Below are 26,943 nucleotides of genomic sequence, written 5' to 3' on the forward strand. Positions count from 1 at the left end.
TCAAATTACATTATGGGCTCATTCTTATTATGAGTGCATTAATCTCCTTGTGTTTAAGATATCAAATGTTCATTAAGAGTTACTGACAACTCACTTAATTAATATCTAGCTCCAAGAGTAGTACCACTCAACTTTATTATCATGTCGGACTAAGTCCACTTGCAGGGTTCACATGACAATCCTTATGAGCTCCTCAAGGGGACATTATCAATCTAGATTACTAGGACAATATTTTCTTCAATAATCAACAACACACCATATAAATAATATTATTTCCCAACTTATCGATAATATTAATTTATCGAACTAAATTTCACCCTTTGATAAATTAAAGAAATAAATACTAAGTATATGTGCTTGTTATTATATTGGGATTAAGAGCATACACTTCCATAATAATAGTGGTCTTGTTCTTTTATTAAGTCAGTATAAAAAGAACTACCTCAAATGGTCCTGCTCAATACACACCTAGTGTACTAGTGTAATTTTATAGTTAAGATAAACTAATACCAAATTACACTACAACCACTCCAATGGTTTGTCCCATCCCATCTTGGTTGTGAGCTATTATTTATAATCTATAAGGAGTTAATAACATGACTTCTGTGTGACACCTTACATCATGTTATCTACAATATAAATTAAATGGACAACTGCATAAATACAGATATTTGATCAATGTGATTCTTATTTTAAACTAAGTGTTTAAACAAAAAGCTAGACTTTTAGTATACATTATAACAGGTCGTGCCCGCACACGAGTCAACATGGTTCAGTGCAATTCGAGCCCTGAACACAGAAAGCTTAATTTCATCGGAAGACCAAAACCAAATTTTTTTTTAAAGTATTTGAAAAAATTCTAAGAAAAAAAATTTAGAAGTTTTTCTAAGTTTAGAAAATTTTAGAAAAAATTTCAAAAAAATGATTTTCTAAGTTTTGGCAAACAGGAATATTTTTGTAAATATTTTCTAAAGCAAATTAAATAACCCTTTAAAGTATTATTTTTTTTTTAATTAATATTTTTTCAGTTAGTCAATTAAACTTTTCATTTCAATATTTGACTTCCAGTTAGTGGCGAGGCACTAGGCCTTCTTGGTTATTGGAGCACCAACCACTTTCTAGCCAAAGCCTCATAAATAAACTATCTGTTTAATTTTCTCGCTGAAACTACTAAGTTTAATTTTGAATTCAAGTTAAACATGTTTTCGGAACCCAATAGAGGTTCCTACCTACAGGGTTAATCGAGTATTTCCTAGGTACATAGGCTTTTGTTATTTTTCTAATTTGACTTTGGTGAAACCTATAGTATCAGTTTAGTCCTCTATAATTTTTAAAAGCAGAAATATTTGAACAGGTAGATTTTTTCAAATTTTCTATTTATTCTTTCAATTTTTCATTTTTAAGTTTCAATTTATCAAAATCCTCTATTAGACATGATTTTGCCAGAATTCTTTTGGTTTCTAAAATTTCATTTTTTAATTTGGTATTTTTATTTTCTAATTTATACATGGATTTTGTCATAGCTTTAATACCAAAATAAAGCTGATCAGGAGGTAAGAGACATATCTCACTTACCATATCAGACTTGAAGCCTGATCCTCCCCCTGCTTCGCTGCATTCATCTGAGGTCGCTCCCCCTTCATCGATGCTGGGTTCTGATGTACTTTGCCCTTCCTAGCTTGCCATCAATGTTATCTCGGCATATTCTTGAATCTCGGACTCAAATGATGAAGTGTCGTCCCAAGTGACTTTTAGGTTCTTGTGTTTCTTGGGTGTCTTAACCTTGTCCTTCTTCAATTCTGGGCAATCTTCTTTTAAGTGTCCTTCTTTTTGACATTGGTAGCAACGAACCCTTCTTCTATTTCTTTGATTTTTCTTATTCTGCATTTCTTTAAACTCATTAGCTCTAAAGAACTTTTTGAAATTTCTTACCATATACGCTTCCTGATCCTCTTCTGAGTCTGACTCGGGTTCATCCTTCTTGGTTGCGTTTAATGCCATTATTTGACTTGATTCCTTAATTGTTCCTGCACACCTGGTTTCATGTAATTCAAGAGTAGAAAATAATTCTTCTAAGGTACTTACCTCCAGGTCCTTTGAAATGTAATAGGCGTTGATGATTGACGTCTATTATGGAGTTCTAGGAAATGCATTGAGTGTGTAGCGTATGGTGTCCCGGTTTGTTACCGTTTAATCGAGGTTCTCGAGACCAATAATCAATTCCTTTACCTTTGTGTGAAGATCGGCTACCTTCTCACCTTTTTCCAGACGGATGCTCGTCAGTTTGTTCCGGAGGATGTCTCTTCTTGCGAGCTTCGCTTCGGACGTGCCTTCGTGGAGTTCTAGGAACTTCTCTCAGAGGTCTTTGGCCGATGAATAGCTTCCGATGCAGTTGACTTCTTGAAGCGGCAACACGCTCAACAGGTGATATTTCACACGGTTGTTCGCTACGGAATCATTCTGCTCCTTTTTTATCCATTGGCTCTCTCTTCTTTTTCTTCTCCATTCTGATCCATCGGAGCTACAAACCCATACTTTATAATTAACTGAATTTCGAAATCAGTTTTTAGGAATATCTCCATACAACGCTTCCAATGTATGAAGTCCCCCTTGACTTTTGTTGGAACAATGCTTGGTCCGATCATCTTGTTGCTTCGATCGACGGTTAGTCCTCCTGAAGCGCCTTGCTCTGATACCACTTGTAGGTCCCTTCGGAGGCAGGCAAGAGGGGAGGGGTGAATTACCCTGAAAAATAAATTACACCTTTCTCGGATTTTCAACTTAATAATAAAACTTGTAACTTAAATAAAAGAGATTAATTAAAAAAAACTTCAGACACAGAGGGCTTACTTAGTTTGCAATCAGAGGATTGCTAATCCAAGGAAAGGATGACGCACTATCTGATGATCTCTTCTGGACGGAGTAGCCTCTTATAGCGTTGACAGCACAAAAAGAGATAACCGAATTGAAAGCACTGGATTACAAGTTGATTGAAAAGACTGTGCAGATCAGTGTTATATTTATAGCACTGATCGGGGCGCCCTGAAGGGTCCGGGCGCCCTGGGGGGATAAAATTTTATCTCTCAATGCTCAGATCGAGTCAAAGCTTGATCTGCTCAAAATCTTCGGTCCGGGCGCCTCGATACGTTCCGAGCGCCCTGGAGGGGTTCGAGCACCCCGGTCAGCTCCGGGCGCCTCGGACCCAAAAGTCAACTCTAGTTGACTTTTTCCGTCTGGTAGCTCTTCTTCGGTTCAGCTCGTCTCGGTCCGGGTCTTCAACTCCGGCTCCGCTAGCTTGGGTGATCTTGGCCATCCGGAATAGGGCTCACCCGAACCCAAGTTCCGGCCTTCTCTTCGAGCAGTCTTCCTTCCCGGTTTCTCATCCCTCGAACGTCGTGTACGTTCTTCTCGTCCACCGGTGTACTCTTCCGCAGTCACCTCGTCCCTCGGACGCACTGAGCCCGTCGACTCTCTCCCCGTGCCGTCCTTCTCGCTAGCCGCGTCTTCCGCTCGACTTCCTGTGTTCCTAAGCTCCTGCACACTTAGACACAAGGGTTAGACAAAACAGGACGTAATTTAACTTGTTTGATCACATCAAAACACCTTGGGGTTCCAACAACATTGACACGATAAAAAGTGTTTTTGCGAAGGATTCAAGACATGCAAGCTCATAATAGTTTTGCATCAGTTCTTGAAGAGAAGTGTTACGATACTTTCAAAATTTTAAGAGGCTAATGAAAGTAATAAGAGTGAAGTGATGAAGGAATGTTGTTCAGAAGTCTTTAAAGCTTCTGATTGACCCGTCCGACAACCTCTGAAACCACTGTTACGCCGAGCCGGAGAGAGTGGTGAGGAACACTCGGCACTTGACTCCGTCTGTGTACTGATGAAGGGTAGTGGCATTATCGAACTTACCGAGATGGTCATCCGGGTTGGTTGACCCGTTATATTCTCCAATCGCCAAGGGAGCGTAGTACTTCGGTAGCGAATCCTATAGAATAGCCTCGGAGAACTGTCGGTTGATCCGCTCGGGCGATGAATCAGCTCGGGGTGTTTTGCCCTTTCTTGTGTCCCGAACGGGAGCCTCATCTGAAGAACCCCTATCCTGGTTGGCCTGAGCAATTTCTGAGGGCGTCCGAAATAACGCCCGATGAAACGGAATGGGCGCTAGCGGAACCTCTCCTGGAGTGTCGGTCGACATCTTGTTCTATCCCCATATGGAGAGTTGCTTCGGCCAGTCCTCGTGCGTCGCTCGGACCCCCGAGGCCAACGTCGCTTGTTGCGTCAGCCGATCGGCTAGTGCCTTTTGTTGCTGCTGCTCGACTATCTTTGTCGCTCGTACCTGGACGAGCGCATCGAGCTCCTCTGGAGTGAGCACCACAGTGTGGAGGCGTCCAGATTTCTTCATCTTCTCAGCTCGGATCCAGGTGCACTCCCACAGACGGCGCCAAATTTGATCTTGTCCGAGAGTGAGTCGACGGACGTTGGGGAGGTGATGCCCACGTGGACTGGGCGTCGACTGAAGAAGACGTGGACCTCCAACGATCTAAGCCTAAAACCACAGAGTCGTTAGCGCAGAGCCAGGGAGGAGTTCCCCGGCGATAGCCCTCCGACGCTCAAGTCAGCTACCGGCGACGAGTAAACGAAGTAGAGAAGAAAGGAGCAGCAGCGTGACTATAGCTACAGAGTAAAAAACATACCTCCGATGAAGCTTTGGGGCTTCTTATATAGAGCTTCTAGGAGGTGCACGCACACTTCCCGAGGTGTGCATGCTTCCCAAAACATACTTGGAAAAGATGTGTTAGAAAAACGTGTCTGACGTCATACCTTAACAGCCCGAGCATATCCCTGATGTGACAGTGGAAGCTTCTACCATATAATTCTCTGTCTGACCACGTCGCCGATCATGCCGCCTGTCGATGACACTAATCCCTAGGAAGATATTGTCAACTGCTCCTTTTTTTTGTTATTGGGCCGAGCGGGAGAGTCGCTCCGCTTGGCCGATGAGCTGCCGCCGACTTCACCCCATCAGGCGAGGGAGTCCTGCCTGTCGGGTCGAGGCTGCGTCCACTGCCTAGCCGAGCGGGATGGTCGCTCGACCTTCGTCTCTCCCTGCTTTGAGCTTTATGAGCGTCGGAAGCTCGGTGCTTGACTGAGCTATTGGAAAGTCGAACCGGCTACTCTTCCTGCTGATAGAGGAGGTAGTTCGCCTGATTGGATATCTGCCTAGGATGTTAATCACTTTGACCTCCTGTCGAGCGGACCCCACCTAACCACTGGATCACACAATAATTTTCTAGCAAAAGGGTTGAATTGATTGGGAAGATGCTTAATTGATTAAGCCTAAGAGTTGATCGATTGAAAATCGATTAACTGGGTTTGTCACAAGAGAGCATAAGGGTGCCAGATTGATTGGCTAATTGATTGGGACAGACTCAATCGATTGATAGATTGATTAGGTAGTATTTCTTGTGAGAATAAAAATCTTTTGAATTGATTGGGTAATCAATCAAGAAGTTGATAATTGATGTATTCAGCTTACTAATTATGCAAGTGAAAAAGAATCATTTTACATATTTGAACGGTCGGATCTAACGTGATGATCAATTGAGAGTAAAATTAATGGTTCGAGAACCCTACATTGACACGATAAAAAATATTTTTGCGAAGGATTCAAGACAAGCAAGCTCATACATCTAATCATCCCCTCTAACTCTCTACACGGAGACAGGACGTTCGGTTAAATTTTACATGTAATTAGATATTTTGAAATACTTTTTTATTTTCATTTTCCATCTCGTAGTAGTGTTATAGATAATTAAGGATTATTATTCTTTTTTACTTACCAAATATATGCACGTAATTTGTAATAAAATACTTTTTAATTTCCATTTTCCACCCATCGCGTTTTTTAATTGCACCTGATCACATCTCTCCCTGATCTCTCTCTCTCTCTCTCTCTCTCTCTCTCTCTCTTCAGTCGCCGTCTTTCCGGAGCTCGTTAATGGTGGATCTCTAGATAAAACTTCCCCAGGTTCGTACTTTGGTTCTCTCGGTGACATCCTACCTGAATATTCTATCTCTGCGTCTTTGCGGGATTTGCTCTGATCTCATATGGCGTCTGTCTGACTTGGATTTTTCTCTGACGCCCTTTGTCTTTTGTTTTTTGTTTATCGCCATGCTCCGCATTCATAGCTTCTTTTCCCCCCTCTCTCTCTCTCATCAGTGGCGTCGTTGGAGCTCGCGGTTCGGTGAGTAAATGGTTTTGCATTGAATGTGGCCACCGCTGGTTTGAGTTTCGAGCCGAAACCCTGGTAGGGCGCTGCGCCCGCCACGCCTTCGCTTCGGCTTCGCAACTACCTACACTCTTTCTTTATGGCTACGATGTCGGCTTCTACGTTCCTGTCGCATCCTCATGTCCTTCGCACGAGTCTCTAGTTCAGTTTGCTCAACGACAAGGGGAAAGATATGAGGGTTTTGTGCCTTGGTTCAATGGAACACTGTGCTGGAGGAAATGGGGGAAGGATCGCTGTGATGCGCAGTTAAATCTGTCTTCTTTTGCATTGTTTGTTTTTTTTTTGTGTGTGTGGTTAATTTGTGGTTTTGCAAAAGCAAATTGCAGAGAATTTGAGGTTTTCATAGCGCGATCGAGGATCTATCTATATCTTCGGCACGAAATGGCTGGGAAGAGAATGTTCTTGGCGGTGTTTGCTGTCTGGCTATCGACCTTCGCCGCCGGATCCAATGCCGGAAGTCTGGTGGAGGACAGACAGGCGTTACTCGATTTCGTCGCTTCCATCCCCAACAGCGGCGGCCTCAATTGGAGCCTGGCCATCTCCGTCTGCGGAGGCTGGAAAGGCGTCACCTGCAACCCTGACGAATCCCGCATCGTCGCCGTTCGCCTTCTGGGGATCGGCTTCAGCGGCCCGGTCCCGCCCAACACTCTCAGCCGCCTCTCCGACCTCCGGATCCTGAGCCTCCAATTCAACAACATCTCCGGCAGCTTTCCGGTGGACTTCGCCAACCTGACCGCCCTCACCGAGCTCCACCTCCAATTCAACAACTTCTTCGGCCCTCTGCCGTCAGATTTATCGCCGTGGGAGAATCTGACCACGCTGGATCTCTCCTTCAATGGCTTCAACGGGAGCATCCCTGCTACCATCTCCAATCTCACTCATCTTGCTGTTCTCAACCTCTCTAACAACTCCTTCTCTGGTCAAATTCCAGATCTGGGGCTCCCAAACCTCCTCTTTCTCAATCTCTCCAATAATCATCTTAATGGTACAATTCCCAAATCCCTCCGAAGATTTCCAAATTCTTCTTTTTTTGACAACGACTTGTCTCCTACATACACTTTAGCTCCATCATCACCACTACCACTGCCTCCTGTTCCTTCTCCTTCTCCTTCTCCTTCTCCTTCTCCAAGCTCAATATCAATGAGGAAGTCGAATGAATCTTTAATTCTTGGAATTGCAGTTGGGGGATGTACTTTACTGTCTATTGTACTTGCGCTGCTACTCTATCTGTTCTGCTCAAGGCGGACAGACAAGAACTCAGTGTTGTCAGGGAAACGGTCCATGGAGGATCGATCACCGGAGAAGGCAGTGTGCCGAAATCAGGAAGTGAATAACCGTCTGGTGTTCTTCGAGGGTTGTGCATTTGCCTTCGATTTGGAGGATCTACTGAGGGCTTCTGCTGAGGTTTTGGGGAAAGGAACACATGGGACTGCATACAAAGCAATGCTAGAAGACGCGACAATGGTGGTGGTGAAACGTTTGAAGGAAGTTGGAGTTGGAAAGAAAGAGTTTGAACAACAGATGGAGATGGTAGGGAGGATACGACACGAGAATATAGTGGATCTACGAGCGTATTACTACTCCAAAGATGAGAAGCTCATGGTGTATGACTACTTCACTGAAGGCAGTGTTTCTGCCTTGTTACATGGTATAGTATACTCTTCATTGCTTTTACTCTATGAAGTTGATACAAAGTATCCCTTTTAAGATCTAACAGTGAATTGCAAACTTTTGTGCTTACTTGATTGTATCAAGGCCATAAATCGTAGTTTTAGGTTGAAAAAAACTCAACTATCAATTTTATTCTCGTGTTCTCAAAATGGAAAATTTGTAGTCTACAGTCACTCACTCAATCTAATAGAATTGTTTACTTTTGAATTATATATCCTGTGACTTTATTGCCAATGTCGGTAATGTTAAGCATACTTCAAAGATGCAACTATACAATGCAGAATTGCAGATTCTTCCTTCTCTTGGAATGTGAAGTAATTCTAGTAGTTAGATTAGTGAACTCTTATTCTCATTATTTTTTGTTGAACCTTTGTACCATTCAGAACATTATCCAGTTTAAAGTATGCCTTACCGCTAAGTACATTTTTTTTACAGCGAATAGAGGACAGAACAGAATCCCTCTACATTGGGAAACCAGGCTTAACATTGCACTAGGTGCAGCAAGAGGAATTGCTCACATTCACCTTGAAAATAATGGGAAACTTGTTCATGGAAACATCAAATCATCCAATGTTTTCCTGAACGGCCAGCGGTATGGTTGTGTCTCTGACTTGGGACTGTCGTCCCTCATTAACTCCATGGTCCAACCTGTGCCTCGCTCAGCTGGCTACTGCGCACCAGAGGTGGTTGATACAAGGAAAGCAATGCAAGCATCTGATGTCTACAGCTTTGGTGTTCTCATGCTCGAGTTGCTCACGGGGAAATCTCCCGTTCATGTAGTGGGTGGTGGTGACGAGGTGGTTCATCTAGTCCGCTGGGTTCAGTCTGTTCTTCGCGAGGAATGGACTGCAGAGGTGTTCGACGTGGAGCTTATGAGGTATCCTAATATCGAAGAGGAGATGGTGGAGACACTTCAAATTGCAATGAACTGCGTTGCAAGAGTTCCTGAGAGGAGACCCAAAATGGCAGAAGTGGTCAGGATGATTGAAGAAATCAGAAGGTTTGACAACGGGAACCGACCTTCATCCGAAGTTGGATCAGTGAGCACAGCACCGACATCGATACTTCATACTGAAGCATAATGAAGTCCACAATAAGGCCATGTTTTTTTTTCTGTTAGATTCTTGCGCTATGTTGAAAATGGTTTATTTTAGTGAGGAATCTCTACAATCTAGAGGAGAAAAGTAACTTTGATCTGTTGACTGTGTCATCTATTGGTTGCCATAAGTGCAAGCATTAAAATGTTGCTGATTTTAGAAGTGTTAAGATCTGAAACATTTTTATCTGTAGAATCATGTTAGATGATAAAAGAACTTTGTTTCTTACTTATGATTGGTTTAGTGGATGCTAGTTTGGCAGATGAGTTTGTTGTGTGATTATAAATGGATAGATGCTTTGGTGCTGTTTTTTGGGCATAAATTAGAAGGGCACCCTTTTTGTTGGAATATTCAGCCTCTTTCATTTTTTTGTAATCAAAAGACGCTCCATCCCACTCGTAAAATTACATAGATACTTTCAATTGCATTATTCGGCCGATTTTAACTTTTTATTGGTTGGTTTTAAATTTAAATCTTGAATCCTTTGGTTAATTAATTGTGTGAAAATTTTATAATTTGTAACTATTATATTGTTTAGTAGTTATAATTTCATGGCGGTTATAATATTAATATTGTTGAATAGAAAAAGTTTGTGTTTAGAAGACTAGAAGTTATAATTTTACGGTAAATTAGAGAAAAATCTCCAATCGCAATGTTAACTTTGCATGCAATCCCCATTTTTAAAAAATTTTATTTCCACTCCCAGCATGCAAAGTATTACTTGTTTCAACTCCCTCATGCAAATATTGTTACCTAAATTGTTCCTCAATTTTTTTAGATACAAAAAATCCAAAATTGAATACAAAAAGTCCAAAAACGAATATAATTATTTTTAAAGTCAACACTTTATATTAAAATCGAGTATATTTTCTATCAAAATTGTCCCTCTTATTTTTTTAGGTATAAAAAGTCTAAAAACAAGTATAATTCCTGTTAAATTCAGCACTTTACACTAGAATCCATCACTCTATACTATGATCGAGTATATTTTCTAGCGAAATTAACCCTCATATTTTTCGGTACAGATAGTCTAAAAATGAGTATAATCCTATTAAATTCAGCACATTAAACTAAAATCGAGTATATTTTGAAGTGAAAAAAGAATCGTACTCAATTTGATAGAAAATATACTAGATTCTAAGTTAATATACTCAATTTAAAAGGATTTATACTGATTTTTAGACTTTTTGTACCTAAAAATATCATGAACAATTAGGTAAATATGTTTGGCTGAAGAGTGAAAACAAAGATTTTCATGGATGGGAACTGCATATAAAGATTTGTTTGTTAATAGGGACTGCATGCAAAATTACCCATAATTTTATACATGTTACAATGTGAATATTAAGAGCATACATAGTGGTTAAAATCTATTGTGAGCTTTTTCGTTATCACGTCTGCACCACATCAAAAATTAAAAACCTCATATCTCTTTCCACTATAAAAAAACCTCTCAACACTCCCTCATGGGTCCCACACTTTTCGTTATATATAATTCTCATTTATTCTTCATATTTTTACATTATACATCATTAAATTTTTATAAAATTTAAATTTATAAATTGCTAATATGAAATAACATTAATAATTAAAAAAATACAACGGTTGAAAATTAACCGTTGTTCAACGACATACAACGACATACAACGACTAATTTAGCAGTTGTTCTCTTTTCATTTATTTTATAATTATTAAAAAAAATTAATATAAAAAAAATATGAAGAAGCGTCTCCGTAACCACAGAGCCGCTTCTTCATGCTAATGGGAAAAACCTCCCTCCCATTATGGGAGGGAGGTTTTTAATTGCTGCCACATCACAGTGAAAGTTCTGAAAGAGTTTTCACTATGGATGTTCTAAAATTATATCCGTGTTCTAGTAATTATGAAATCATAATCGTTATGATATTACTATTGTTGAATAGATCAAGTTCATCCGATTGATTCAATGTTTAAATTTGAAATCGACAAATCAAAAATTCAATTTTGCCATGTAATTTTATATAAATTGGCCCTATTTGCTTTTTCTTCATTTTTGTCATTGTTTTTTTAAAAAAATTTTTAAAGGATTAATTTTAAAAATGACCGATTTTATAAAAATTTATCAGGATAAATCAGAAGGGCTCGTGGAGCCCATATTTTACTTTCGCTTTTTAATTGGAGGGAAAATCTTCTAAGTAGCTGATTTTTTTTTTAATGTTGTTGTTTTTTAATCTGAAGAGAGAATGTTAAAACTAAATAATTTTATTAAAATTAATATGTTTAGCGATTAATCCTAATATTCAAATTTCTTACGTGCTTTTCTTCTCATGAGATTGTACCGTCAATCGGAGCACGTGCCAAAATTGCAATCCAGATGGCGTGGCGGGAAGACAACAATCCGCCTGAAAATCCACTTGATAAAATCTATTTATTCGTCTCTCCTCGCACTGTCTCCGAATCCAATCCGCCCTCTCTCCCACTCCGCCTCCCGATCCCTCGAATCCCACTTCGATTCGATACTTTCCATTCCCCGAGCCCGCGAGGAACCCTAACCCTAGCTCGCCCCCTTCCGTTGTTCCAGATTCCGCCGGTTAGGGTTGCAGTTTGGGGCTTTCAATCGTCGAAATGGCTGACGCCTTGAAGGACGAGACCGAGCAGACCGTGACGATCGAGGAGTACATCGAAGAGCTCGAGGCGGAAGAACTCGTATGCATCTCGCGGAAAGTTCCCTTTTTGCATGTTTTTTGTCTATGAATTTGCTTCCTTCGGGACTTGTTCGAAGAGATTGGTGATGTTTGGATGGCGATTGGTGACTTTAGGAGGCTGATCTAGTTCTGGGGGGCGACGAGGGCAAGGAGTGCACGTATCCGAGTGGGTACATGAAGAGGCAGGCCATCTTCTCGTGTTTGACGTGCGTTCCTAGTGGCAACGCCGGGGTTTGCACAGCCTGCAGCCTCTCTTGCCACGATGGCCACGAGGTACTTGAGTTCCGTGTTCTATGCTGCCATTGCTTGTGATTATTTAAAATTTGTAGCAGTGTTAGCATGGATTAGTTAGATTTTCTTTCCAAATCAGTTTAAAGTGTACATTTTTTTTACTGGTATCCTTCGTAGTTCGCTATATTTGTTTGTTAATTACTCAAGAGAGCCTTCATTATTCATAGATGAATAAATTGAGGAGTTTTTCCCTACGTCTAGTATATAATGATCTAACTATTAATTACTTCAAGTCATTAGTGTATTTTTTTTCCTTACCAACTTTAACTTACTGTGGTCACTAGGCCACTAACGTATTTTGCTCTTGGTTAAGGAAAATCTCTCTTGCATTGGAGAATAACCATTACATCTGCTTTGTTTATTCATGAAATTGCTCTCTATAATCCCAAATCTTCCCACAGTTTCAAGGTAGCGTGGCAAGTAAAATACAAGTATTTGACACTCTTGATAATACCATGATTGCAATTCTATGGAGCAAATGAAATTAGTCTTAGTTTTGCATTTATTTTTATTATGTTATTTTAAGAAAATCACATCTTATTTAAGAAATCCAGATGGCTCTATGCCTATATCTTGTTTCTTAGTTGCAAATTTAGCGACACAAGTAGGGAAGTTTAGATTAATTTTATTTTATTTTTATATATTTTTGTTCACTCTCTTTCGGTCAATTAAAGTCTCCTCTTTGTTGGATATCGAGTTTCCCATACTATAAGCTGGGGAAGACTTTGTTTTTTTTTTTTTAAATGCACCAATACCATATTAGAAAGGAAAGAAATGAACGGTGGCGAAGTGGAGAGGAGGAAGAAACTTATTTCCATTCAATTCATTCATTCTATTTCAATGTAAATCATACAGAAGTAAATAAAAGAGGTTCAAGTCACTGACAATTAGAAGATATAGTTACTTTCTTCCTTTCTTCCTGGTCCAACTAAATAAGATGAGTAGAAGTGGGCGGAAGGAAAATAATAGCCTTGATTTATTTTCTTTTATTTCAATTATACATAATATTAACTTTGGGAAAATTGTGCATACATGCTAATTGAATTCTCCTTATTTGGGTTTCTTTTCCCTCATTTCCTAGGTATAGTTACAATTTGTTCTTTGTTATAAGATTTGCTTCTAAGCTGAGACAAGATGTGTGTTTTGATCAATGTCTTATACTGTTATAATCTCTGTTTTAAACCAGAGATCTTTTAATGGCACTAGCATAAAATTAAGATGAATTCTTCCACTGACAAGTTGCAATATCAAAAGCATGCACTACCTTTCTGTGGATTTCTTTGCAAAGTCAAAATTTATTTGTTCTAGTTAAACAAACAACAATGTGTTTTAGATATTTAATATTGTTTGTCGATACATAAATGCTATAACTTCGAACTAAGTACAATTTCTGAGATTAAAACTTGGTTTGCTATGGCATAATTTTGCAGCTAATTATTTGCTCATAGCTTGCTCACATGTTTTTTTTTTTTCACTGAAGCAAAGTCTTATAACTGGTATCAGTGGATTTTTCTCCATTTGGTTATATGTGAAAGTATCAGCACATTCAGATTAGGCATTTCATAATACCTGTTGTTAGTACCTCAATCTAGTTTCATTTAGGAAAACTATATATATATATTGTCGTTAGGTAATTCCACTATACTTGGGCTTAAGCTTTTTGGGGTATGCATTCAACATGATCACATCTGTCTAGTTATTAGCTTTAATTATTTTGTTGTTTTTGTTTCCATGCTTGGAATATAGCTAATTAGTTAGTTTTCTCATCAATTTGAGTCAGCAGAAGATATCCATGCATCTGGCAGCAGCTATTTATTTTTTATCATCACACTTTTTTTTTTGTTTTTATATAGTTCTTATTCATGTTGATAAGAATGAAAGATACCGACCTAAATCTTTGTTAATATATTGTCTACTCTCTTTGTGACAGTTTTCATGTTACTTTGCTGTGCTGTTTATCATGCACCGGTGCCTGTGTACCTTTAATTGACACATGCTTGTTGTAGTAATTATACTCGTCCTACTATTTGTCTTTCTAATAATACAGTGTAGTTTGGCCTTTCTTTTCTCTTAATAAATGTAGTGCCCAGAAGCTAACAAAAGGCATTCATGTAGTAATATTGTCATTCATGTTTATAATACTTACTTTCTTTCAGTCAAAGGTTGTGATTGTGGCCTTACCTGCACAATATGTAAAAATAGTTTATCATTGTAGACTTGTATACTCATGGTATTATGTTTTGGAAAGGTCGTGGAGTTGTGGACCAAAAGAAAATTTTGCTGTGATTGTGGCAACTCAAAGTTTGGGGAATTTTCTTGCAAGCTTCATCCTGATAAGGAGCCTGAAAACAGTGAGAACTCATACAACCATAATTTTAGAGGTTCTTACTGCACCTGTGGTCGCCCATATCCTGATCCAGATGCCAAAGAGCAAATTGAAATGATACAATGCTGTATATGTGAAGACTGGTTTCATGATAATCACCTTGGACTTAACTCTCCGGACGAGGTTATTCTGATTTTCACTACTTTCTCAATAGTTAGAAAGCTTGTTTCATTCTATTAATTTTTTGTGTCCTTAACCTCTGACTGCTATCTTTTCCTTCCAACTTGCAGTTTAGATTGCTTGTTGCCCACACTATTTTTGATCTTTTGTAATAGCTTTGTCTGAGATTATCTGTTTAAGCATTTGATTTCATGCAGATTCCAAGAGATGAGGATGGCGAACCTGTCTATGATGACTTCATCTGTGAAAAGTGTGCCACCACCTTTTCATTCCTGAAATTTTATCCTTCTTCTTTATGGGCCTTGCCAAAGCAAAAGAATGCGCCTTCGGTCCAGAGTAGCACTGAGAATGTGATGGAGAATGACTGCTTAACTTCTCTGAGTGCCAAGGCGATTGACAGTCATATTTCCCAATCTGAGATTCAGGCAGATTGTTCAAGTTCACTCTCCCAACCGGAAAGTTCTTCTACCAAGAAGGATTCTACTTGCGAAAATGGCACTGAAGTAAATGCAATGTTGGAGGATAATAAAGCACGGCCTGAGGATCGAGGCTCAACCGCCACATGCCCTGTTGGAGTGGACATTATCGAGGCAACCCTTCCCTCTGAGAAAGCAGGGCCCATGTTTCTCCTTAAAAAATGGAGAGAACTTCTTTGCAAATGTAGAAGCTGTAGTGAATTCTATACCCTTAAAGGAGTAGAATTTCTAATTGACAAGGAGGACACAATTGAGGAATATGAAAAGATGGGCAAGTCGAAGAGGGACGAAAAATTGAAGCAACAGGAAGGAGCTGAATTGAACTTTCTCAACACTCTGAATCATGTCCAGAAAATAGAAATCTTCAGTGGGATAGCTGACATGAAGAATGAACTGCATTCCTTTTTGGTAAGCATTAAATACTTCTCTCTCTCTCTTTCTTTTTTGTCTTTCAACATCGATCCCTTAACCATCCTGTTTTTGTGGTAATTCCTTATCCTATGTTATACTTCCTCTATTCTGTTCGTGTCAAACAACTATAAAAGAATGATCTGTCTCCCATTGTGTCTCAAGAAGGTTTGTACCATTTAAATGAAGCATTAGTTAGTGCTTCTCTTCTCCATCTCAAACCTATAGTTTTGCCTGGCAGGAATCTTTCGATTCATCAAAGGCTGTGACATCGGAGGATATCAAAGGTGTGTTTGAAAACCTCGCCAAGAAAAAGAAGCAAAGGCTGACATGAGTTTCTTCGGTATCCCCGGAAACATGGAGGTCTAGTTTAGTTCTCTTTAGACTTGATATGCCAAGTTATGAGTTATCAGCTTTGTTGGTGCTTGTTGTACTCTGCTAATGAGTAATGACTCTTGCCACTATGAGTATAATCTATAGCAGTTCTCTGTTATTAAGAATATGCCAACTTATAATTGCAGTTCAACATTTAAATTAAGTTCTTATTAATGTTGAAGGCTTTTATGTGTTTGTGTTCTGTTTAATAGGATGCAAAATTGTATTTAAAATACTAAATATAAAATATGGTTTAATGGTTATTTAAAAAAATTATGTTAGGAGGTTCTAAATAATCAAAATTATGATAGGTGGGATTCTCTAGTACAGACTAGAGGATGGATTATCTGTTTAGTAGGTGGTATTCATTTAAATATATCAATGAATATTATGGTTCATCCTCTCCTTTGACGGCAAAGTGCGATTTAGAGGATCCGCTCTCAAATTATGGTGGATGAAAACGGATTTTTCAAATGAAAGGGTGGGTTGATGTAAAATAGTAAGTCAAATAATTTTCAAATAAAGCTGTTATTTTAATAATTTTGGGGGGTAAATTGAAATTTCATGAAAGCAATAAATCCATGGATGCCTCCTCGAAGCTCGCTCGCTCTCTCCCCGAGCTAATTGCACCATGCGCTTCCACTGGAGCTCCTCCTCTCTTCTCCCATCTTCTCTCTCCTCCCGCTTCCCTCCCCGGAATCCGCCGCCGGTTCTCACGCATAGACGAGTCATGCAGGAGGCTGTCTCCTTCGCCGTCGCTTCTTCCCTGCCGCTGGGAGTCGCCGACCTCGTCGACCTCGCCCGCAACAAGGTACTACAGCAGATCAATAGCACGAAGTGAGCATTTTGTGCGCTGTTTCCGCTTCTTGAAGGTAGTAGTGGCGGCCGCGATCGCTGGTACCATCGAGCAGCTCTCCAAGCCGCTGGCCTCGGCGATTTCTGGGAAGGGCATCGACCTCCGGACGGCAGTCCGGTCGGGAGGCATGCCGTCTGCTCATTCCGCTGTCAGACACGTTTCCTTTTTTAGGCTTTCGATCCTCTATTTCTCCTCTTATTCGCAATTTTTTAGGTTGAATTCTAGGGCTTAATCAATTGTGCATGAATGTTTTTTTAGGCTGTTACTGCTGCGGCTACTTTGCTTGGCCTAGATAGGTGAGAATGCAAACTGTTCGACGTAATTCCCCAGTGCCTAGTTACTGATATCAGCTTCAAGATCTAGAAATTGTAACTGTGCAAGGGATTCTCAGATTCGGTTTTCGGCATGTCTGTGGTATTTGCTGCTCTATTTATGTATGATGCTCAGGTAAACTACTTCCCTGTTTGGTTTCTGCCATATTTATGTATGTTTTATTGTCATTGTTCATGTTATGATGATCATTCATTTTGTTCCTATGAGTTGAATTTCTACTAAAATGAAAATTTTCAGCTTGTTTTTTTGGAAGAGTGCTTAGCCATTCCAATATCTATCATTAAAAAGCATAAGGAGAGGGAGGAGATCTGTATTTTCAGTTTTGCTTTCCCTGAAAACACAGACCCATGCTTGTCTTAGATAACAAAGACTTAGTTGTTCGGTAATAGTTTTAAAAGAAGAGTAGATTCTTTGGAATGTAGTTGAATTCCATTGCCTGAGCGTCATAAGTCATCTGAGTGAAGCAACTGATAATCCTACAATCTTATATTGGTCTAGGGTTTGTCATCATGTTACTGTTCTACTGAACAATTAAATTAGATTCTTCGGCATCTCCTTCACGCCATCTACCATTGTCCAACTTAGCGTTGTCCAAATTAGATTTCTTTTTTGGAAAATAGTATTCAGAAATCGAAATGAAATCTAAAACCAAATTTTACTATAATTCTATTGACACCTTTGAATTTACTAGAGGTTAATGGTATCTAAAACCAATGATAATATTTTTTTTTGTCTCAATTTGGCAATACTGTGCAAGCATAACTATTCAGATGTAACAATGGCACACCACATTCTGTATGATAGTTATTCATCGTTCTCAAATAATTATGATCTAAGTTTGCAGATGCCATTTTGTTTCTCCAAAAGCTGAAATAGTAGCTGTCTTGTTTGGACAAGTCTGTCATTTGTTTCAGTAGACAGTGGATGATCTCTCACTGTTGCTTTCATATTCAGGGTGCCCGGAGAGAGGTAGGCATTCATGCCAAAATCCTCAACAAGATCCAAAATTCCCAAGCAGAGCCAACATCTCAAAACTGGGAAGAAGATGACTGCCAGAGCAAAAGACTAAGAAGTTCCTCCATGAATTGTGAACAGAATTCTCCTGTCGTCTCCATTTCTTCTGACAAGGAAGACTCATACTTATTCCAAAGACCTGCTGCAATCACATCTAGTGAGGTGAAGATTTCAGATTGCACAAAAGTGGATAACACCAAAGAACCCATTCCCATGGAACAGTACAATCACAGGAATTGAATGAATCAGTTGGCCATACAGAGATTCAAGTTATAGTTGGTGCCTTATTAGGTTTAGTTGTGGGTGTAGCCACAGAACTTACTTTGTGATACTCATACAGAAGAAGAATCATCAGATCATTTTTTCCTTTTTATTTTGACAATTTAATTTTATATTGATATAAATGATTTATTAGGGGATTCAAGTAAAAGGTTGGTTGTTATTGGTGTATGTAAATGATATAATCTCTTTATAATACAATTTATTAATACAGTATGTGAAATGTGGATCGTCCATTTGTAATCCAACGAATGTATGAGATCTGACGGGACCCGCACCGCTAGCGGTCGCTTCACCGCGCTGAGCTTACGAACTCGTCAACTCCGCTCCTTTTAAACCGCCTCGAAGCATTTCTGCGATCTGCGATCGGCGGTGACGACATTTCAAACTGTTCTCGTTCTCCCGACGAGGTCGCTATGGACAGCCGCCGTCTTCCTCTCTCCGGGAACGACCGGAAGCTTGCGGAAGAAGTTATGTTCTTGCACTCTCTCTGGCGCCAGGGCCCGCCGCCTAATCGCACTCGCTCCCGAAACCCTACTTTGGGTGCCGATCTCCGTGATCCCGGCGCCCCCCCTCCACGCGATGGCCGGAAACGGAGGCAGAAGAAGAGGATTAGAGGCGAGATAGCCTCCTCAGATCTAAATGGCGACGTCCAGCCCTCCGAGAGCGGTGGGTTGCCGTGGCCTGTCGAAGAGTTACCGCCGCCTTCCACCGAGTGGCCGCCGGAGAAGAAACTGAGATCTGCGCCGGAGCCCGCCCCTCCCCCAACCTCCGAGGAGCAGGCCAAGGTCGACGCGGCGATCGCCCGGCAGAAGGCGCTCAAGGCGTCGCAGCTCTTCTTCGAGGATCTGTACAAAGAGGACGAAGAGGGATCCGAAGAAGACGACAACGAATCCATCGAATTCGAGGATGATCTGGAGAAATTGAAAATCTACACTTTCTTCATCGACATTTTCACAAAGGATCCGATCCTGAGGCAGCACTACGAGAACAGCCAGACCGGGGAATTCAATTGCCTGGCCTGCGCAGGAATCGGGATGAAGGGCTTGAAGAAGTACAACAATCCTGTCGCGATCCTGCAGCACGCACATTGTACAGTGACGGCCAAGAGGAAGAAAGGGCACCGGGCATTCGCCCGAGCCCTGTGCAAGGTTCTTGGCTACAACTTCAATATGCTTCCTAGCTTGGTTCTCGACGCCGGAGAGCGTCTCGGTGAGTCCTTGGCAAAGGATGTCAAAGCTCAGGTAATTCTTCATGCTCATCCTCGACATGTTCAGTTCATTTTCTTGCAAGTTTATATTGTTGGTGAATTGGGACGATCAGTTAAATCTAATCGTAAAACAAACAATCTTGTAAGATTTAGCATTTGTGTAGAACAGATTTGACAATATGGTTTTTATACACATTTGTTGCTTAGGGGATTGGCAATGAAGGAGGTTAGTGAAGGTTACAAATTGATCGCGTAGAGGAGAGTGAGCTTGATGAGCTAGAGTATACCTGATCAAGCAAGTAATAGGATACCCACATGAAATGACTACCTGGTTCAATTTGATTGTATGGTTTGACTAATCAAACAAAGATAGAGTCTTTACACCATGCAATCCTATTTCCAGTCAGTAGAGATCTAGTTAGGAGTTGATTGCAGTTAATTTGCTGTGATGTAACTCTATTTCCATTCTATTAGACCTTTAATTAGGTTGTCACGATATGATCCATGTTGATTCATTTCAAGTGTCTGCACAAACAGCATAGAGAATCCAGGGTAGGTCTTCATAACTCTTCTCCACTTAAGGCATAACTTCCCCTCATTAAGTTGCTAAGTCCAACCAATTGCAGACATTTTGTTCCATTAATAGCTTCGCTATCACCGTCATGAAGTTCGTTTCAAACGCATTATCATGCCTCGGATAATCTATGTTCTGATACACTTAAATGAGAGAATTACATCATGAATCCTAAATGCTTAAGATTAAATTAATTCTAATTCACTCGGTTAAATTTTCATTATTTGACAACTTTTAATGTCGAAATAAAATTTGGGTGTCACATATATCCAACTAGCATCCATGCTACCTTATGTAAACCTTTCTCCTCTTGTTGTTATGATGTCCAATCTCCCTGCTCATGGAAAGTTTCTGAACTTCCATCTTGATAACTTCCTGGTTATAGGGAATCCTTATGAATCCTAAGGGTACAAGAGATTTGTTCAATAACATTAGAGCAATCAATTTTTTTTTCAAGGTCTGACTTAAGTTTTTACCATTCAAATGATAAATCACAGATACAAGCATTAATTCTCAACCCTCCATGATTGTGTATGAGCACTCTCAATGCATAACACATCATTGCTGTGTATGTGACTTCTCAAAGCCTCATTGAGTTGCTGATAACTTCCTGCAAAACCATATTTTACTCCGATAGAGCATTTGTTCCCTAATTTCAGTATCTTGTGCAGAAAGAAGCCGGTATCGAAGAGGAAAACCAAGAACATGTTGAGAAACAGGAAAATGAAAACGCAGTCGAGGAGGAAAACACAGAAGATGATGCTGAGGAGGAAAATATGGAAGATGATGTCGAGGAGGAAAACACAGAAGATGATGCTGAGGAGGAAACTATGGAAGATGATGTCGAGGAGGAAAACACAGAAGATGTTGAGGAGGAAACTATGGAAGATGATGTCGAGGAGGAAAACACAGAAGATGATCCTGAGGAGGAAAATATAGAAGATGATGTTGAGGAGGAAAACATAGAAGGTGCTGTAGAGAAAGCCGAGAACAAAGAAGATGTTGACCAAGTCGGAAACAAAGACGCCGTCGAGGAAGAAAACATAGAAGATGCTGCAGAGGAAGGGGAAGATATTTTTGAGGAAGTGGAAAACAAAGATGCTGCTGAGCACGAAAACACAGAAAATTCTGTAGAGAAAGGGGAAAACATAGATGCCATTGAAGACGAAAACCCACCAGAGAACATCACCAATAACCTCACAGAAAATCCACTTGAGTCATCCTTCCAGTAGATGCATTTAGTCCTCTTCTTGTAATCCATGTCGCGTCATGATTCACAGGGAATTTTGTACTGCCAAATGACAGCATCTGCAACTGAAAACCTGCCATGTTCCTTAGTTTCATTTCTGAACGTTAGTTTAATATTTCTGAATTGTCTGGTCACTGGTGTATGCCCTAAGAATCTTGCCTAATTTATATGATGATCAATGGGAAAAAGTTGAACATTGCAGATGGCATGAAGGTAATCCATCTGAACCCTGAGAAGTCATCGTAACATAGGTACTCGGGTGGTAGATTGTCACCAGAGAGCAGGATCAAAGTATTAGGGCATCCACAATATTATAATGTTATAATACCTACCATCTCATCAAAAAACATGGGTCCACTGTCACATACTCATTATAACAACATTCTTCTTTCATCCACATCCCTTTTAACATTAACAATCATTATTTATGGTCCCACCATCCATCCAACCATCTTAAAATTATATTATATTAAATAAATATATTTTAAATATGTTTTAAAATATTTAAATGATCATTATTATTTTTAATAATAATATTACTTTTTTAAAAAATATTATTTTTCAAAAATAATATTAATTTTTTAAATATATTTATTAAATAAAATAGATGGTTGTGAGGAAGTGAAATTACAATGTTAGAAAAATAAAATTATAAAGTTGGGAAAATAAAATTACAATTGAGCGATTAAATTTACAAAGCTGGGAAAACAAAATTTATTTTAAATTACCATATAATTATGAAATTGAAATGTAACCATCACTTAAATAAATCATACAATTATAAAATTAAAAATAATATATGAAATACTAATTCACGGATTGTTGTTGTATTGCCTACAAATATGCTCAACTAAGTTGGCGCGAAGTTGGTGATGAATTTGAGTGTCACGTAGCTTAGAATTTGTTCGAAGATAATCTTGAAATTCTCGGTTTGATCCATGGATAGGTTATGCGGGTTCGTCACATTCATCATTATACCAATTTGTCACGTGATCTCCCTCATCCTCAACAATCATATTATGTAAAATAATGTATGCTAGCATGATTTGTTTTAACTTTTTCCTATACCAAAACGAGATGGACCTCTGACAATTGGAGCACTCCAAATGTCCGTTCAACATCTTTTCTTGCGGACTCCTGTCTTTCCTTAAACAACTTTCTCTTGGGATCCTTCGGGCAAGGAAAAGCCTTAACAAAAGTAGTCCACTCGGGATATATTCCATCTGTTAGATAATAGCCCTTCGTATATGTAGTGTCGTTCACCTTGAAATTAATTTTCGGCATATTTCCTTGCAACGTTGTTGAATATGGGAGATTCATATAACACGTTAATGTCGTTACATGAACCGGTGACCCCAAAAAATGCATGCCATATCCACAAGTCATGAGACGCGACCGCTTCAAGTACGATTATTGGTGACCCATGTCCCTTTGTAAATTGACTTTTCCAAACAACTAGACAATTTTTCCATTTCCAGTGCATACAATCAAGACTATCTAACATGCCAGAGAAGTCATGTCTCTCATCATGCATTTGAAGAAGACGTTGAACATCATCAGCATTTGACCTTCTCAAGTACCTATCACCAAATATTTCAACCACGTATTCATAAAACTTGAAAAGGCACCTGATGACAGTTGATTCATCCATACGTAAGTACTCGTCAAGATGATCGGTAGAGACTCCGTAAGCTAGTTGACGAATCGCGGCGGTACATTTTGTTGGTCCCCGTAGGTGTTTTTATGTAATCAACCAAGTTGGTTAGGTCCTGCTTTGTTTGATCCCTGTGTCTGAGTGTGCAGGAGCTTAGGAGCGCAGGAAGTTGAGCGGAAGACGCAGCTAGTGAGAAGGATGGCACGGGAAGGGAGCCGACGGGCTCGGTGCGTCCGAAGGACTAGAGACTACAAGAAAATTGGGATTCTACAACACTTAAACGACAACGCTTTTTATAAAAAACGTTGTCTATTTTTTTTTAACAACGCTTTTAGTGAAAAGCGTTGTCTGTTTCATTATTTTTTTATTAATAGACAACGCTTTTCTAAAAACCGTTGTCTATTAGTGATTTTTACGAGTCAAAGACAACGCTTCATAAAAAGCGTTGTCTATTAGTCTTTTTTTAGTGTCTACGACAACGCTTTTTAAAAAGTATTGTCTATTGTTAAGTTCTCATCTAAATCTTAATTAATACAAATCGTTGGATCTAAATCTTGATTAATACAAACCGTTGGATCTAGGTAAGGAGTAGAAAACCCGAACCCTTCTCCCAACTTCTATCTTCCAATTGTTTTTGATCCCGAACCCTTCTCCCAACTCCTCATCTCACGCGACCTTCTCCATCCAACTCCTTTCCGGCAAACCCCTCTCTGGCGAACCCCTCTCCGCGAACCACTCCTCCAAACTCCTCTCCGTCATGACCGCGGGATTAATCTCTTTGCCTCCGTCGCTTCCTTCACACTGCCCAATCTCTTTGATTCGTGGGATTAATCTCTTACCCGTCCGATATCGAGCAGTTCTTCCTTTTGCTTCAACGGGCGAAGGCGAAAAGGTTTCCTTTTGAACTCTCCGGCGGAACGCGAGCGTCCCGCGAGAGCGTTGCTTCGATTCGTGGGTATCCAGTCCGATCTCCGGCTTCCGGCCTTTGTTCACACAAGGTACTCGATATCTGAAGCCCTCTGGATCGCTTCGTGGTTCTGCTACAGAGATCTCTAAGTTTTTTTTGTCCTCGATTTGTTTTAGAATTTAGATCTCGCTTCTGGATCCCTTTTGAACCTGTTCGGATCGATCCTTTTCTGGAGATTTGCCTTCCGTTCTGGTTTGCTTCTGTTTTTTTTTCCTCTTGCTGTTTGAGCCTCGTGCAGTAGCTTTTGGCTCCGGTTACAACCATAGTGGCGTTTACGTTTGCCCGTTGGAGTTGGGTTTGATGTGGTGATTTGATCTGGTGTTGTAGGGTTTAGAATCTGGTTGCTGCTTGCATGGGAGATGGTGGCGCCATGGCTATCGAAGTCATGAAGATTGAGCAGAGTTGTGTGGAGAACAAGCAACCGGGGGCTGCTTCGAGTTCATCCATGTCTGAAGGAAGTTATGGGTTTTCTGGGATGTCTCCGTCCGTTTGTAGCTCCTCGAGGTCTTCCCCATCCCATAGGTACTGCTTAGTTTGTTGTATTACGATTTGGATGCTTAATATGGAATTTTACTGCTCAATTTTTGCCCTTTTACTCACCATTGGTTTCCTGTTGAGTTTTTACTGTTTAATCTACTTGAAATTTTGCATTCTGCATTTTTTTCTACAGTTTTGACTGTTCAATTTCTATAAGATGTAGAGAATCTTTGTCTGAGTTAACTAATCGGTGTTAAGTTTGGTTTTTTATTAGCCTGTATGTATGAGTTCTTACTGTAGGGATCGAGTCAAGTCTGCTTTATCATCACTTGTTTATTTTGATGCTACTCAAAGAACACTGAATCGATCAATCCCAATAAGGTAGACACTCAAATATGCTCATTAGAACTGCCCTTAGTAGATACAAATAGGTGGTCTTTGTATGCAAAAGGTTTAGGAAGGCAAAGATTCTTATACAAGAAAGAAAAGGTTCATTCTTTGTGAGAAAAACAATATAGTGTTTAATCAGTTAAGCTTTACCTAAATAAAGTGGTTGTTCTTTGTCTAATTAGTTGTAAAATGTTATAGATTTTAAAATGTGAGCTAATGTAATATTTTGTGACCTTGACCATGGGTCATAGAAATATAAAAATATGTTATTTGTTAAGCTTTACCTAGAGTGGTTGTTTGTTAAGGGGTTTGATAGAGATTAGTTGTAAGATGTCATGTTATAGGACTTGTGTGATGGCATTTGATTCACCTAACAAAATTTAAAACATTTTAAATGTAAACTAATGTAAAAGTTATAATTTATATTAGAGTGGATATATATCTTGTAGTTGTTTTTTTATCTTGTAGTGAGAGTCTTCAATATTACTTTTTTTATAAAATGTTCTAGTTAGTCGTATCCTTTTGTCTTCCTAGTAAAATATATTTGATTTGTAAGCAATAGTTTCTCCCGCTTATTAATTTTCACTGCTGCTTATTAGTGGCTTCTTATAAATCCTAATGGCTAGTCGTTTGGATGTAGATACTCCAGTTTTAATCAACACATGACACTCTAAAATGGATAAGAACAAGAAGCTAGAGAAGGTGAGTGGAGAAATCCGGTTGGCGGACTTCTCTTCGGGACTGCTGCGCAACAGGAGCTCAAGTGACTGCCATCACTGTGATTTAAGTTTGTTCATAAAATTGTTGCATGACTGCCATCACTGTGATTTGAGTTAAGGAAGGACAGGCTAATGTTTAGTTCTCATTCATCTCGTGAAGGTTAATCACAGTTATCTAAACCATATAGGAACTATTCTCTTGTATAAATTGGACTTGTAAAAAATATATGGATTACAAGTTTTATATTTGGTTAATTAAACTCTTTCTTTTGATTAATAAAGTTAACAAGTTTTTCTTTTCTTTCTGTTTGTGTTTGCAGTGGCGGCGGCATAATAGCCTATGCTGATGCAAAGTCAGATCATAATTCTGATGCACCTGGAGCAACCAACAAGAAGAAGTTGGTTGTTCTTGGAACAGGTTGGGTTGGCACTAGTTTCTTGAGAAATGTAGACACCTCCCAGTATGACGTGAAAGTGGTGTCGCCGCGTAACTACTTTCTGTTCACTCCTCTACTGCCAAGCGTCACTTGTGGAACTGTTGAACCACGTAGTATCGCAGAGCCTATTCGCAATATCATGCGAAAGGTACGTCCGTATGCAATAACATAGTGATTTTCCTTATTATGAAGCCTTAGAAAATCGGGAGTTGCTGTAATTACTCTCGTTCATTGGAAGTTCTTTCTCTCTAATTTGCTGCTGTATTTAATAGAAAGGTGAGCAGATTCAATTTTGGGAAGCTGAGTGTCATAAGATCGATCCAGTTAACAAGAAAATTCTCTGCCGCTCCAATATTTGCACAAACTCGGAAGGGAAAGGGGAATTTGCAGTAGATTATGATTACTTGGTCGTTGCACTCGGAGCAAAGCCGAATACCTTCAACACTCCTGGTGTAGTGGAGAAATCCGGTTGCAGGATGTTGTTTGAGTTGCTTGTTCTAACAGGAGCTCAAGTGGGGATGGACTGGACTACTATACTGAAGAAGAGGAATGAATTCAGGTCAGAACTTATCAACTAATGCTAGAAACAGTTTTTATTCAGAGGAAACTACTTGTTTCGAACAATTTAGAATCTTGAAAGAAATGTTGTGTGGCAGGGTGGCATTTGCTGAATTTGATACAGAGTCGGTCTCCAAGTTCACAGAGAAGCAGATGGTTTCCATCAGTGTGGAACTGAAGCTGGATTTAGGAAGAGTTAGAGGAATATCATTATCTACTTTGAAATAGAATTAGTGTTAATTTTGATATTTCCTAGCTTCTTATGTAATTAAATACTAATATTACTTCAATGTCAGAATTCTATTATTTTGGTATGAGTTTGAAATCATTAGCCGAGTTGATTATATGTAAAATTCGAATCTAGACATGGTAAAAGAAAAATAATAGTTTCATAAATATAAAAATAATGATTTTAAAATATA

General features: G+C 39.5%; 4 protein-coding genes across 12 annotated transcripts; all 4 read left to right on the plus strand.

Annotated features, from left to right (window-relative positions):
* The first annotated feature begins 5,901 nt into the window (after positions 1–5,901).
* On the plus strand, positions 5,902–9,296 carry LOC121973535 (probable inactive receptor kinase At4g23740). 7 transcript variants are annotated; one of them, XM_042524947.1, is made up of 4 exons: positions 5,902–6,034; positions 6,227–6,541; positions 6,613–7,944; positions 8,403–9,296. In XM_042524947.1, exons 2-4 carry the CDS (start codon positions 6,469–6,471, stop codon positions 9,047–9,049), a joined length of 2,052 nt encoding a protein of 683 aa, XP_042380881.1. In that variant the 5' UTR covers positions 5,902–6,034; positions 6,227–6,468; the 3' UTR covers positions 9,050–9,296. The 7 variants fall into 7 exon arrangements, with proteins under 7 accessions (XP_042380881.1, XP_042380898.1, XP_042380894.1 ...); XM_042524964.1 differs by having other exon boundaries at positions 6,623–7,944; XM_042524960.1 differs by having other exon boundaries at positions 6,227–7,944.
* Positions 9,297–11,465: 2,169 nt separating this feature from the next.
* On the plus strand, positions 11,466–15,999 carry LOC121973600 (putative E3 ubiquitin-protein ligase UBR7). 3 transcript variants are annotated; one of them, XM_042525012.1, is made up of 6 exons: positions 11,466–11,749; positions 11,863–12,021; positions 14,288–14,548; positions 14,743–15,429; positions 15,567–15,597; positions 15,671–15,999. In XM_042525012.1, the coding sequence occupies exons 1-6, from the start codon at positions 11,669–11,671 to the stop codon at positions 15,724–15,726; spliced, it is 1,275 nt and encodes a 424-aa protein (XP_042380946.1). In that variant the 5' UTR covers positions 11,466–11,668; the 3' UTR covers positions 15,727–15,999. The 3 variants fall into 3 exon arrangements, with proteins under 3 accessions (XP_042380946.1, XP_042380932.1, XP_042380939.1); XM_042524998.1 differs by having other exon boundaries at positions 15,595–15,597; XM_042525005.1 differs by lacking the exon at positions 15,567–15,597 and having other exon boundaries at positions 11,469–11,749.
* Positions 16,000–16,113: 114 nt separating this feature from the next.
* Positions 16,114–18,495, plus strand: LOC121973627. Its single transcript, XM_042525019.1, has 4 exons — positions 16,114–16,808; positions 16,919–16,956; positions 17,041–17,107; positions 17,948–18,495. The coding sequence occupies exons 1-4, from the start codon at positions 16,386–16,388 to the stop codon at positions 18,245–18,247; spliced, it is 828 nt and encodes a 275-aa protein (XP_042380953.1). The 5' UTR covers positions 16,114–16,385; the 3' UTR covers positions 18,248–18,495.
* A 129-nt stretch (positions 18,496–18,624) lies between these two features.
* On the plus strand, positions 18,625–21,453 carry LOC121973589 (ring-infected erythrocyte surface antigen-like). The gene is made up of 2 exons (XM_042524987.1): positions 18,625–19,530; positions 20,742–21,453. Exons 1-2 carry the CDS (start codon positions 18,703–18,705, stop codon positions 21,300–21,302), a joined length of 1,389 nt encoding a protein of 462 aa, XP_042380921.1. The 5' UTR covers positions 18,625–18,702; the 3' UTR covers positions 21,303–21,453.
* Positions 21,454–26,943: the final 5,490 nt, after the last annotated feature.

Source organism: Zingiber officinale, chromosome 1B, assembly GCF_018446385.1.
Source record: "Zingiber officinale cultivar Zhangliang chromosome 1B, Zo_v1.1, whole genome shotgun sequence".
NCBI lineage: Eukaryota > Viridiplantae > Streptophyta > Magnoliopsida > Zingiberales > Zingiberaceae > Zingiber > Zingiber officinale.

Excerpts from the sequence above, each read along its gene's own strand:
- LOC121973627 (XM_042525019.1), top strand. The coding sequence starts at position 16,386 with ATGGATGCCTCCTCGAAGCTCGCTCGCTCTCTCCCCGAGCTAATTGCA. Across the intron at positions 16,957-17,040 it reads ACTTTGCTTGGCCTAGATAG|GGGATTCTCAGATTCGGTTT; the intron begins GTGAGAATGCAA and ends GTAACTGTGCAA. Across the intron at positions 17,108-17,947 it reads TATTTATGTATGATGCTCAG|GGTGCCCGGAGAGAGGTAGG; the intron begins GTAAACTACTTC and ends TTTCATATTCAG.
- LOC121973535 (XM_042524947.1), top strand. The coding sequence starts at position 6,469 with ATGAGGGTTTTGTGCCTTGGTTCAATGGAACACTGTGCTGGAGGAAAT. Across the intron at positions 6,542-6,612 it reads AAGGATCGCTGTGATGCGCA|CAAATTGCAGAGAATTTGAG; the intron begins GTTAAATCTGTC and ends GTTTTGCAAAAG. Across the intron at positions 7,945-8,402 it reads TGTTTCTGCCTTGTTACATG|CGAATAGAGGACAGAACAGA; the intron begins GTATAGTATACT and ends TTTTTTTTACAG.
- LOC121973600 (XM_042524998.1), top strand. The coding sequence starts at position 11,669 with ATGGCTGACGCCTTGAAGGACGAGACCGAGCAGACCGTGACGATCGAG. Across the intron at positions 12,022-14,287 it reads CTTGCCACGATGGCCACGAG|GTCGTGGAGTTGTGGACCAA; the intron begins GTACTTGAGTTC and ends TGTTTTGGAAAG. Across the intron at positions 14,549-14,742 it reads GACTTAACTCTCCGGACGAG|ATTCCAAGAGATGAGGATGG; the intron begins GTTATTCTGATT and ends GATTTCATGCAG.
- LOC121973589 (XM_042524987.1), top strand. The coding sequence starts at position 18,703 with ATGGACAGCCGCCGTCTTCCTCTCTCCGGGAACGACCGGAAGCTTGCG. Across the intron at positions 19,531-20,741 it reads CAAAGGATGTCAAAGCTCAG|AAAGAAGCCGGTATCGAAGA; the intron begins GTAATTCTTCAT and ends TATCTTGTGCAG.